This window comes from Larus michahellis, chromosome 19, assembly GCF_964199755.1.
Source record: "Larus michahellis chromosome 19, bLarMic1.1, whole genome shotgun sequence".
Taxonomy (NCBI): domain Eukaryota; kingdom Metazoa; phylum Chordata; class Aves; order Charadriiformes; family Laridae; genus Larus; species Larus michahellis.
This window is the reverse complement of record NC_133914.1, coordinates 3,339,524-3,350,966: the sequence shown is the minus strand read 5'-3', so window position 1 is coordinate 3,350,966 and position 11,443 is coordinate 3,339,524. Positions and strand designations below refer to the sequence as shown.

Here is an 11,443-nt window from a genome sequence, read left to right as displayed (position 1 = left end):
AGCGGGGGCTGAGGCGAGCGCGGCGAGGGAGCACGGGGCTGCTACGGGTTTATTGGTGAGAGGCTGCAGCCCCCGTGCCCCGCCGTTACCCCAGCGGCCCCGCTCGCACCCCCCTGCTACCGGTGAGGCACCGAGCGCCGCTCCCCACTACACAACTGCCGGTGCCGGGTCGCGTCCCCGTGTCGCTACTCCCTCACCCCTGTCAGTTCCAGACACCAGCTGCGACCCGCATTCAAGGAGGCGGATGGCGGTGAGCAGGCCACAGCCACAGCTCGGCACCTCAGCGTGTTTTATTGGCAGTCAGAGCAGTAAACAATACCGGACCCGAGCTCACCACCGCCCCAAGACTGACTCTCCCGTGAGGAGAGCGGATCCACTGCTTTCTGCGGGACCCAACGCGCCACTGCCCTTAGTGGCCGCCTTCATACAGGCATCGCCCACACTCGGCGCTTTGCTTTCCGAGGCAAAGACCGAAACGTAAAACTGATCCAACACTCTGCAGTGCTCCAGGAAGGCAGTTCTGTCCGAGTCAGCCCATCGTGTCCGTAGCCTTGTATCAGAGCCTTCAGGAGATTCCCGACAGCACTGTTAGGAGATGAAGTGAGTCTGTGGGGTGATTTGTTCCAGCTTGTGATCTGCTGGGTTTGCTGATGCTTCATAATTGCAGATGGTGACTTCGTGGCGATGAGCCTGAATTCAGATTAAAGGTGTTAGTCCAGAGGAGAGCAGAATTCAAGTTCCTCCTAAAACACCTGACTGGCAAGAGCTGAGCAAGTTCCCATCTTACAGACTTTTCATCACAGGCCTTCCATCCCCAACGCCCTCACCACTGCCACTTCTTCCTCACTGCTACAGCTCCACTTAAATTCTGATTTAAAGCTCTTTTTACACTACTAGCACAGCCTTGCACATCCAGAGATGACCTACCTCTGTCCACTCTCCTTTCAGGCCTATATAAAATATCTTTGTTGTCTCCGCTCCAAAGTTCTTCGGAAAGTGGATGGAGAGGTGGTAAACATTGGAGAAACGGGCAATTCTGAAAGAAAACACACTCTGAAACTGGAGCTGTGTGTCTAGGCTGCCACCCTGCTGCCTTGCCACCTCTTCTCAGCATGGCGCTGCAGAGCTCCAATCCTAATTCAAGTCAGACTTGGAAGCCAAGGACCAAGGGTGTAGGAGGAGTAGCTTCCCTCACGCCTGTGGCAAGGGGGCCAGCAACAAGCTGATACTGGGGCCAGGAGCAGGGGACGTGACATCGGGATGATTCTGCACCCCAAAAAACCCTGGGGCGCAGGCACAGGAATTCCCCCGGCTCCAGGGAGATGGGTTTCAGGCCAGAGCTCTCACCTGACAAGAGCAGGAAGGAGCTGTGGAGGCAAATCCTACTCTGGGCAGCTTTGAGATGCAAGGGAAGGAACTGCCCTAAACTTGGGTGGCATGCCAGCAGGCTGGATAGAGTGTGGAGCCTGCACTCAGGAGGAACAGCCCCCCACAACCCCCAGGCCCATGATCGGCATCGTACTTGGTTGGGTACTCCAGCTCCCCCGTTGGATCCCGGTTCAGACTGAATGTCTGCTCCGGTTCCCTGGCTGTGTCATCAAAGGACATGTGAGGAATGTTCCTGAACCTGGGAAGAAAGGGAGGAAACCCAGGAAGTTATTACACAGATCAGCTCGTTAGTTTCCTCCCCAGCCATTCGTACTACCCACATTCCTCTCAACAATGAGAAACTGCATTTGCTCCATCTTCTAAGGGAGAAAATACCAATAAATGCCACCACAAAGCATCATCGTGTTCCAGATACCAAACACCCTGAAGAAAGAACAAGGAAGAGCGAGGAACAAAGCTAGGGAGATACAGATCTCCATACGCTCGGGTGCCGAAGGAACCCAGACCCCAGTACACTGTTGGTCAAGGAAAAGAAGGGCTTGAAAAAGGTGTATTTCTTTCCCCAAAAGCAGGAACCGCAGAGCACTAAATACTCTCTCATTTTTTGAAAACAAAGGCAGTATTTGGAGGGATCCCCCTCCCTTCAGGGCCTAAAACAGGCCACATGTCTCAACACAGCTGGACTGCTGCCAAGAGCCTTAGAGACCTCACCTTGCTGCAGGACACTCCGTCACTTGTGTCCCTTCCTCCTGGCCCATGGATCCTTCTGCAGCCCACTAAGCCCACAGCAGGTTGGTTTCTTGACAGCACAGCCAGTGTCTCAACCAAACGGCCTCTTCTCATTAAAACCAGCGCCTCATTTCTCTAGAGAAGAGGCAGCACGTAGCCACGCTCATCCCCTTTCATTTAGAGTGTCTTTTTCTTCCCAGGGCCCTGGAAGGACTGAGGAGCTGCACAGTGATGCTGGTTTCTCCCACACTGTGCACCCTCGCTGGGCACTGGGACACTCAACAGCGTGAGAATTGCTGCTCTCGTTAGCTACCACTCAATCACTGCCATTTACGCTGCAGCAGAGTTGATACTCGTGTCACTTACAGTCTCATCTCTGCGGGATGCGTACCGTCGTCTTCTCCCATCACGATTATTCCTTTTAATTTCACATTGCCTGTAAACCTGCCCAGAGACACACAAGTGGCGGTTTCAGATCTGTTCTCCCCAAACCAGCCCCGGTTACCGCAGCGTGCAGACGTGCCTCGCGCCTGGGGAACGCAAAGGCAAGGAACCGGCCCTGCCAGCGGCCAGGACGCTGCTGGAGGAGCTCGGGGAAGGAACTCACGGGACGTTGAAGAGAAGCTCCTCGTCGTCGTCGCTTTCCACGAACTGGGGAGAGAGAAGCACAGGTCAGGGGAGCGCAGACCAGCGGGGCGGGTAACCCCGGTGGGTAACCCCGCGACACGGCGGTGGGGGCTCCGGGACACGGCGGGGACGCCCAGCCACTCGCTCCCTCCCCCACGCGCCCCCTCCCGCCGCCCGGTTCCCCTCAGGCCGCGTCGCCGCTGCAGGACCCGGCCCGGCCCCACCTGGGCGCGATCGCCGCGGTCCTCCCAAGCGCGGAAGACGAGCGCGCCGCTGCCCTCACGGCGCTCGTTGAGGCACTGCAGCCGCTGCCGGTCGATGCGCAGGTAGAGGCCCCAGGCCGCGCCCCGCTCCGCGCCGCCGGCCGCCGCCGCCGCCTCCCCGCAGCAGCAGCAGCAGCGCCCCGGACCGTGCGCCATGTCTGCGCCGCCGCCCGCACTGCGCCTGCGCGCTCCCGCCCCCGCCCCGCCCACCGCGCGTCGAGGCCCCGCCCACGGCGCGCCGCCCATGCGGTCACACCCACCGCGGCCCCGCCCACCGCGGCCACGTAGCCCCGCCCACCGCGCCATTAGCCGTTTCTGCTCAGGGGCAGCAGCAGGAGGAGGAGGGGGGGTGCATTTTCGGCTTTTATTGCGGCATGATTTCCCTCTTTTCGTGGAATCACAGGATGTGTTGGGTTGGAAGGGACCTCTAAAGGCCATCTCGTCCAACCCCCTGCAGTCAGCAGGGACATCTGTAACTAGATCAGGCTGCTCAGAGCCTCATCCAGCCTGGCCTTGAATGTCTCCAGGGATGGGGCCTCCACCCCCTCTCTGGGCAACCTGGGCCGGTGTCTCACCACCCTCAGTGTACAGAACTTCTTCCTCATGTCTGATCTGAACCTGCCCTGCTCTAGTTTAAACTGTTGCCCCTCGTCCTCTCGCTACAGGCCCTTGCAAACAGCCCCTCCCCAGCTTTCTTGTAGGCCCCCTTCAGCTACTGGAAGGGGCTGGAAGGTCTGCCCGGAGCCTTCTCTTCTCCAGGCTGAACCCCCCCCAGCTCTCTCAGCCTGTCCTCACAGCAGAGGGGCTCCAGCCCTCGGATCGTCTCCGAGTCCCCACTCCAACAGGTCCATGTCCTTCTTGTGCTGAGGGCTCCGGAGCTGGACACAGTACTTGTAGAACTTGGGCTCCCGACCTCCCTCCCCAGGGGAGCTCTGCTCCAGGGCACCTCCTCATGCTTCCACCAAGCCCAGCGGCCCCAGCCACTGGGCTACATAGCACACTCTTTCCTTTCAGACCTCCACTTCCCCAGGCACCAAGCACAACCCAGCTTTTGGAAATCCTCCTATGTACTACGCACACATTAAAAACAAACCACATTCCCTTATTCACTTCCTTCCACCCCCAGTCAAGTGGTTTCAGGTTAAAGACTAAAATCCTTGCTTTTTCCAAGAGGGTGCAGAAGAAAACGTACAGGGAAGAGACGGGACTTAAGCACCAGCTCCCACACTGGCAATAATTCCTTCTCAGTTCCACACAGAAAACAAAATAAAAGGATTCCGTCTTTCCACCAAAAGAGACAAACCGATGCCTTCATTGATCTCACAGAATCATAGAATTCCAGGTTGGAAGGGACCTCAAGGATGATCTGATCCAACCTTTGGATGTGAGGGCGATCTGGCTGTGACATCTGTCACCCCATGGGTCACCAGGGTTGATTCGGCTGATGTGATTGGTGAGGGGGGTGTCCCCTTCTTCCCTCTGCTCCATGTGTGTCCCTCCTGAAGCTGCGCGCTCAGTCAAAGATGATGTTCCCCAATAGAGACACACCATTCATCCGTCAAGGGTACAAGGAAGCTGTGCTCCCCTGCTAGAACCTCCAAACAATTGATCTTAAAAACTGTTTTTAATTTCAGAGGCAGACAAAGTCCCCTCTTTCTCTCTCTCAAAAAAAAAAAATTAAAATCTGATTTGATGCAAAGTTAGATTTCTCCCAAAACCCCTCAGAGTTTTATTCCCAGTAGCCAGCAGAAAACAACATCAGCAGAGAACAAGTCCCTAATGGCTCTTGGCATCCCTGCATGACAACGTAATCATCTGCACAAAATCTACAGTAACAGCAGAGAGAAGGTTGAAAGCTAAGATTTTATGAACATACATGAGGAGAGAGCAAAGCCTCAGGACTTGGTGTGCTTGCCAAAGGATGGATGAGCAGACAGGCCACTGGTCTGACCTGTTCCAGAGGGTCCAGGTGGGGCTTTGGCCCCAACAGGTACCAGATCATGAGGAAAGAGTCCCGTGACTCCCAGTGTCCGCTCAGACAGAGTGACAAGGGGCAAAATACTAATGAAAACCATTGAATAATGTATTAAGAGGTTAAACAGTAAATGGTCTCTGGATCTTCCACTCTCCACCTGTGCCAAGACTTCCCAGGTTTTTGTGTTGGGAGATTCTGTACGCCCTTCTTTTGCCAGATGACAAAGCTGCAGCCTCCCCAGAGTCCGAAGAAAAGGGCTGTTTGGGGACCTTCTCCTCCTTCAGTGCCACTTGTCCCCGAGAGGGAAAGTGCCAGGCCTGCCCGGCAAACTTGTTACCGAGAGAACCTGGTTTTGAAATCTTTGACAGCCTTGGCCATCATGGGTGCAATTTCTGCAAGAGAGAACGATAAAGATCCACAAATGAACCCAACCCCCCTGACATTAAAGCAGCAGGCACAGACTAGGGGAGCAGAGAGCAATTCTAAACTGCAATTTGGAAGAGCCTTTAGCCTCTCCTTAGGGAGGGGAGGGGCTGCCAACGTGACCCCTCCTGCAGAGCCGGGATTTCCCTTGCAGCAGAAACAGCAGATTTGTGCCTTTGGAAACGGGGAGCTCTAAGAGACCAAGGGATGTTCTGCGGTTTGTACTTACTCTTGGCTGGTGGTTTCTTGGGCTCAGAAAACCAGGAGGAGAACATGGTCCTGCCCAAAGATGGGACAGAGTGGGGAGTGCTGGTGCTGGGCCCATCGTGGGACTCGCCCCCACTCCCACGAGCGTGGCTTTTGCTAGAAGTGCACAGGACAGGTTTTATTATGGAACAGATATGGGACAGACAGTTCAGGCAAAGACATCCGGAACAGCAAGCGCTACTGACAAATACTCACTTGGTCTTCTCTGGCAGAAGAGCTCGTCCAGTCCCAGACCTCTCTTGTCTCCTTTCTTCGTTCTGAGGGGCCTTTGGTGGAGAGGCCAGAAACACAGTTTTGGCTGCTTGACCTGTAGGAGACCAAAGGGAAACATTGCTCAGATGCAGCTTATGATAAAGGAGGCTCCTCAGTGCTTGTCTAATGTCGGCAAGCTCCAAGCACCTCTTCCCAGTCCATCCATTGCAAAGCTCGGATTCTGGGGAAAATTAACCCTGTCCCTCCCAGCCGGAACCAGGACAAGCAGCCACAGCCTAGGAGAGCAGAGAGCAATTCCAAGCTGCAGCCCTGTCAAAGCAGAAGCAAGGCAGGCGTAAGCGTGTGCTCTTTGGCCACGACCTGTTGTATTTTCAGGTCACACACCGAGGAGAGCCCACTCAGCTTTCTGCATGGCAAGAGCACAGATCTCTGGTGACACTCTCCCTGCTTCCTTCCCAAGGGAGCTGCAGGACAATTTCATGGTTCCCAACAGCTGGACAAACACAGACGGACAGCAGGAGGGGCAAGGCAGGGTTTGTGCCTCACCTGTACCATTAGGACAGGCTGAGACAGTCGGCACCGAGCAGGCAGCTGAATCGCACGTTTGCCTGTGGTTTTTCTTGTGCAAGGACTTTGAAGAGCCTTTAGCCTTTCCTTGAGAGGAGAGGAGAGGAGAGGAGAGGGAGAGGAGAGGAGAGGGAGAGGAGAGGAGAGGAGAGGAGAGGAGAGGAGAGGAGAGGAGAGGAGAGGAGAGGAGAGGAGAGGAGAGGAGAGGAGAGGAGAGGAGAGGAGAGGAGAGGAGAGGAGAGGAGAGGAGAGGAGAGGAGCCAACAAAAATGACCCCTCCTGCAGAGCCAGGATTTGTCTTGCAACAGAAACAGCAGCTTCAGGTGTTTGCAAAGGAGGAGCTCTAGGAGCCGAAGGGATGTTCTGTGGTTTGTACTTACTTTTCACTGGTGGTTTCCTGGGGTCACAGGAGGAGAAGGTGGTTGCTGAAGGTGGGACAGAGTGGGCACTGCCGGTGCTGGGCCCATCATAGAACTTCTCCTCACTCCCACGAGCGTGGCTTTTGCTCGCGGTGCACAAGACTGCTTTTATTCTGAAAGAGAGATGGAACAGACATTTCAGGCTAAGGCACAGCAGGCAGGAACAGCAAGGCGCTACTGACAAATACTCACTTGGTCTTCTCTGGCACAAGAGGTCCCCCAGTTCCAAACTTCTTTTGTCTCCTTCGCACGTCCCGAGGGGCCTTTGGTGGAGAGGCCAGAAACACAGTTTTGGCTCCTTGACCTGTAGGAGACCGAAGGGAAACATTGCTTAGATGCAGCTTATGATAAAGGAGGCTCCTCAGTGCTTGTCTTAGTAGAGAACAGAGAGTTAAGCAACTCCTAAATTGGACTAGATTTAAACCAGCCACTCCGGAAGACCTTCCCCACACAAAGACATCCCCAAGGCAGCATTCCCAGACCCCTCTCTCGTCATTCAGCCCTCCCTTACCTTTGTTGCTATGAGCTGAGCCAATCTTCCGGGATAACATGAGCAGCCGCTGCTCTCGTGCCTCGTGCAGGCGAAGGTACATCTCCCGCCAGGATTCAAACGCTTCTGGCTTCTCGTTCTTGAAGTCTCGGAGACAGTGGATGTGCCACAGTCGATCCGTAGACTCAATGAGGGCCTGAAACAAACGCAGATGTAATCTGGGATCCCCCCTGAGACCATCGCCCCCCTCTCCCTCAACAACAGCTAGTGCCAGTGGCGCTGGAATACCACCGAGGGCAAGGCGGCTTCGTGACCAGGTTGCAGCAAGAGAGAGGCAGATGGCAACTGCAGGAACTCAGAACTAGCAAATGCCACCTCTTGTTCTAAAGAGCCCTGTTCTTGACTCTTCAGCTATTGCAGGTGAGGAGAGAACGTCACTCCCGCGTGTCACCAGCCCTTCCCCAGGCCCAGGCACTCACATGGTTACGTTCCTCAATGCGATGGAGCTGCTCTGGGGTGCATCTCTCCAATACTGGCTCCAGCTCTGAGAAAGGGACACCACTAACTTCACAGATGGCTAGAGAGAAGCAAAACGCAGAGTATTTATCCCGCTCCTTCTCCGCCAAGGAAAGGGTTTGACTTGTTGAAAGCAGTGGAGAGCAGTGCAGCGCTGCACGCCACTACGGCAGAGGAGGGGAAGAAGAAAGGAACCGCAGGTGCCGTAGCTCTAGTGGGCCATCAGGCCCCAGTCTCTCCCAGTGAAGGGGTGCCTGCGCAAGGCTCCGTTTACCCCTGTTTCCCGTGCTTGAGCACCCCCTCAAAGCACGCTGGCTGCCGATGGTGCAGCACCTGAGCTTTCAGGGAGATGTGCCCCATATGAGTTCGCTTGCCTTGCGACAAGGGGCAACTAACCATTCATGTGCTCCCAGCCCGATGCTGCTGGGATAGATACAGACAAGTTAGGAAGACAGCAGTATATCTGCCTGGCAACACGACTTTAAGACAGATGAGGAAGGGTACTTACAGTCAATGCTGTTAGTGAGGAGTCGGGCACTTTGGGGAGGAGGAGGCACCGTCCGTGGGACCGGGGCGGTTTTAGGGCCTGGATGCACTAGCGTCTTTGAATTCTGCCGGTAGCATGAGAGCCCCTCTTCGCTCTCTTCAGGTGTCAAGGCCGGTGCTGTAAAGTGAAAGAGTTGGGGTAAGAAGGGAAGTGAAGAAAGAAGAGCCCATCCTGAGGAATGGCACAGGAGACACAAATCAGAGTCCCCCAGAAGCAAGCAAAAGGGCTTCTCTAAGAGACCCACAGCCTAGTTGAGGAAGGGCAAGTCCAAAGCCCCAGGCTCCAGCAGGGTCAGCAGAGGATCTTCCTCATTCCTGCTAGAGCACATGGGAGAGAAGCCACCGCTTGTCTGAATCCCGGGCTCTGGGCATTACAGGTGGGACGCCAGACCCCAAGAGAAGGACTCAAACCCAGCCACCATCCCCTCCCTCCCACACACAGTGGCTGCAGCCCATTTCAGACCTATTTGCCTGCCCAACGTACCTTTCCTTTTTCTCTGTGAACGGGGAGCGGACTCAACTGGAGGAGGAGGGCTGCAGCTGGCCTGGATCGGCGGCAGCGGGATGTCGGGCAACTTTATGTCCACATCTAACAGTATCTGGAAGGAGACGACGTGCATGCAAGTCAGCCAAGAATACGGGAGAATGTTACATCCTGCCAGCGTACAAACTGTGCTGAACTGCATTTTGTTTGATATTTTGAAGAAGCCGCTCAACGCTGATCAGCTCACACCAGGGAGTAGCCTCAGCGGGAGGCTGCCCTTCTGCCACGTTACTGTGGCTCTGTCTAGGCCATCAATACAAAGACGCCAAAATTCGGGATCTGAATCACTCAGCTCTTGGCTCCATCCAGTAAGAGCCATCCACATCTTTAACCTACAAGGTTGAGCACCAAAGGCCTCCGTCAAGAACCCGAGGCAGATTAACAATGCAAAGAACTCATTTAGTCAAACACTCGTTTACTCCTCCTGCCTCTTCTCCTCCTCCCTGCCTCCTAGAAAAAGCTCTGCAGTGGTGGAGGAGAGGGGAACCTCCCAAAGTGGGGGAAATCCAAAGCTTGGGTATGAGGCACCATTACAGCATCATAAAAGGCTGCTAAGATTATAAACACACTTTTTGAAGTGCAAAGTGTTTCAAAGTTGAGGAAAAAGCTTCATCTGTCAAGGTTTTACACAGCCAGCACCTCCAAGGGGAAAACTAAGAAGCCCCAGATGGCCGAGGACCGAGAGCAGCTGATCCCACCTTCTCGGTTCACTTGCAGATCCTTCAGAACCTTACCCTCTTTGGTTCAGGAGCCTCTGGTGGTTCCTTCTCTGCCCTTTTCTCATTTGTACGCTTGAGGCTTGGGCTTTTCGCACTCAAGCAGGCGCTGTCGAGGCCGTCTTGGCACGGCAAACAGGTGCTGTGCCAGTGGTCTTTCTGCCCAGGTGACGCAGAGGGTTTGACCGCTTGCTTCTTTTTCTGGGGCTGGTCATAAGTGAGGTACTCCTCAAAGGACATAGTAGGTGGTTCACAGTTGTCCTCATCATCATCCTCCTCAGAACTGCTGGAAAAGCCCACTGATTTTCTGCCAAAGCAAGGAGAAACCCCGGGCAGAGTCAGCACACTTGTCTTAAAAGTGTTCGCAGAGCCTTCACCTTTATTACCTTCATCAGAGAAGTTTATCATCCCCACTTCAAAAATAGAATGTAGTTTATCCATCAAGATCACCCAACAGGTTCACTTACCTGTCTCTCTCTGGGGACACCAGGCCCAGCTTCTTCCGCCCGGCTAAGAACTTCCTGGCAAAGTCTGCGACAAGCTCGGGTTTCCGTGGGCCGGTCACAGTCTTCCCAACAGCGATCTCCTTCTGGAGAGAGCCCAGACATCAATTCATCTTAGCAAAACACGCAGCATTCTCACCTCTGCTAAACTTCCGACAGAGTGAATAAAGTTACCCCGCTGCCTATCCCTGCCAGGTAGAAAGAAACCCCCTTGATCTAACGGCAGAGATACCCCATATAAGCCATAATGATTTCAGTGGCCATTACAGCATTTCTGTAAATCAAAGACGACTTAACTCTGCCTTAGGCAAACATTAATTATTAGTAGCAATAACCCAAGTTAGTATTTACCATGGCTGCGGGTAGGTTTGAAGACAGAAGTCGTCACAAATAATTGTCAGGATTAGCACTTCCTAATCTTATGCCAATCCCGTTAGCGTCAGAAACTGCTCCAACTTGCAGATCGCAATCAAGTGTGAAGCTTCTGGAAGCAGCGAGGGCGACCCACTGTCCTCCAAGGCTTCACACTCGCTCTGCCCCGCTCCGTCCGCGTGCCTTTTATCTCTAGGACCGCATCACAATCGCGCCTGTGACAGCGGGCTGCAGCAGGTGGCCGAGGCAACAGGCCCCATTCCCGGGAAAGCAGCATTGCCGTGGCCAGGATTATCCGGTGACTTGAGAGACAGGAGGGAGGTGGGAGAGATTTCCCAGCTCTTTACCACAAGAGCGTCCACTGTGATGGGCAGCTCAGACAGGCTCCTGAGATGCTTCTGTTCACCAGAAACCACTGATCCATCTCCATTGCATTTAGGAATTCATTGCCATGACTGAAAGTTTGGGTTTTCTTGATTGTTTTGGAAGAGGGAAACTGACACCACCAGTAACGGTGTGTTTCAGTGCTCTTGCGCTGGGATGCTGAGGGGGATGCAATAGTGCCGTAACCACGGCTAAGTGGGTCTGCAAGCCCTCCGTCCCTGCACCTCCGGGCTGACGTTAATGCAGAGTCTCCCTCGGGATTCACGGGGTCCGGGGCAGGTAACGCGCTGCACCACCTACCTCAATCGATGGGGAAACAAAACGGGGGAAAAAAAGAACCCAACTGAGCTAAAAATGCCGGCGTCCCCTCAGAGTTCAGAACCGCTGTTCCTTTGCCCACACTGTGGCTCAACACGGTCCCTGGCAAACGCAACCATTGGCCCTGTTTCTTCCTTCAGTCCCGCAGCAGAGTTTGTATCTTCTCTGCTGGAGAAAAAAAG

General features: G+C 54.4%; 2 protein-coding genes across 2 annotated transcripts; both read right to left on the bottom strand.

The window, feature by feature from the left end:
* Window positions 1–5: 5 nt before the first annotated feature.
* PITHD1 (PITH domain containing 1) lies at window positions 6–3,200 on the bottom strand. Its single transcript, XM_074563197.1, has 6 exons — window positions 2,970–3,200; window positions 2,726–2,769; window positions 2,485–2,562; window positions 1,523–1,627; window positions 928–1,036; window positions 6–690 (listed from the first exon to the last, which is right to left on the bottom strand). The coding sequence occupies exons 1-6, from the start codon at window positions 3,162–3,164 to the stop codon at window positions 589–591; spliced, it is 633 nt and encodes a 210-aa protein (XP_074419298.1). The 5' UTR covers window positions 3,165–3,200; the 3' UTR covers window positions 6–588.
* Window positions 3,201–5,155: 1,955 nt separating this feature from the next.
* On the bottom strand, window positions 5,156–11,393 carry LOC141733241 (elongin-A-like). The gene is made up of 12 exons (XM_074563361.1): window positions 10,539–11,393; window positions 10,152–10,273; window positions 9,703–9,991; window positions 8,909–9,023; window positions 8,387–8,542; window positions 7,842–7,939; window positions 7,384–7,558; window positions 7,065–7,176; window positions 6,834–6,985; window positions 5,869–5,980; window positions 5,636–5,769; window positions 5,156–5,375 (listed from the first exon to the last, which is right to left on the bottom strand). The coding sequence occupies exons 1-12, from the start codon at window positions 10,539–10,541 to the stop codon at window positions 5,317–5,319; spliced, it is 1,527 nt and encodes a 508-aa protein (XP_074419462.1). The 5' UTR covers window positions 10,542–11,393; the 3' UTR covers window positions 5,156–5,316.
* Between the last annotated feature and the right edge of the window lie 50 nt (window positions 11,394–11,443).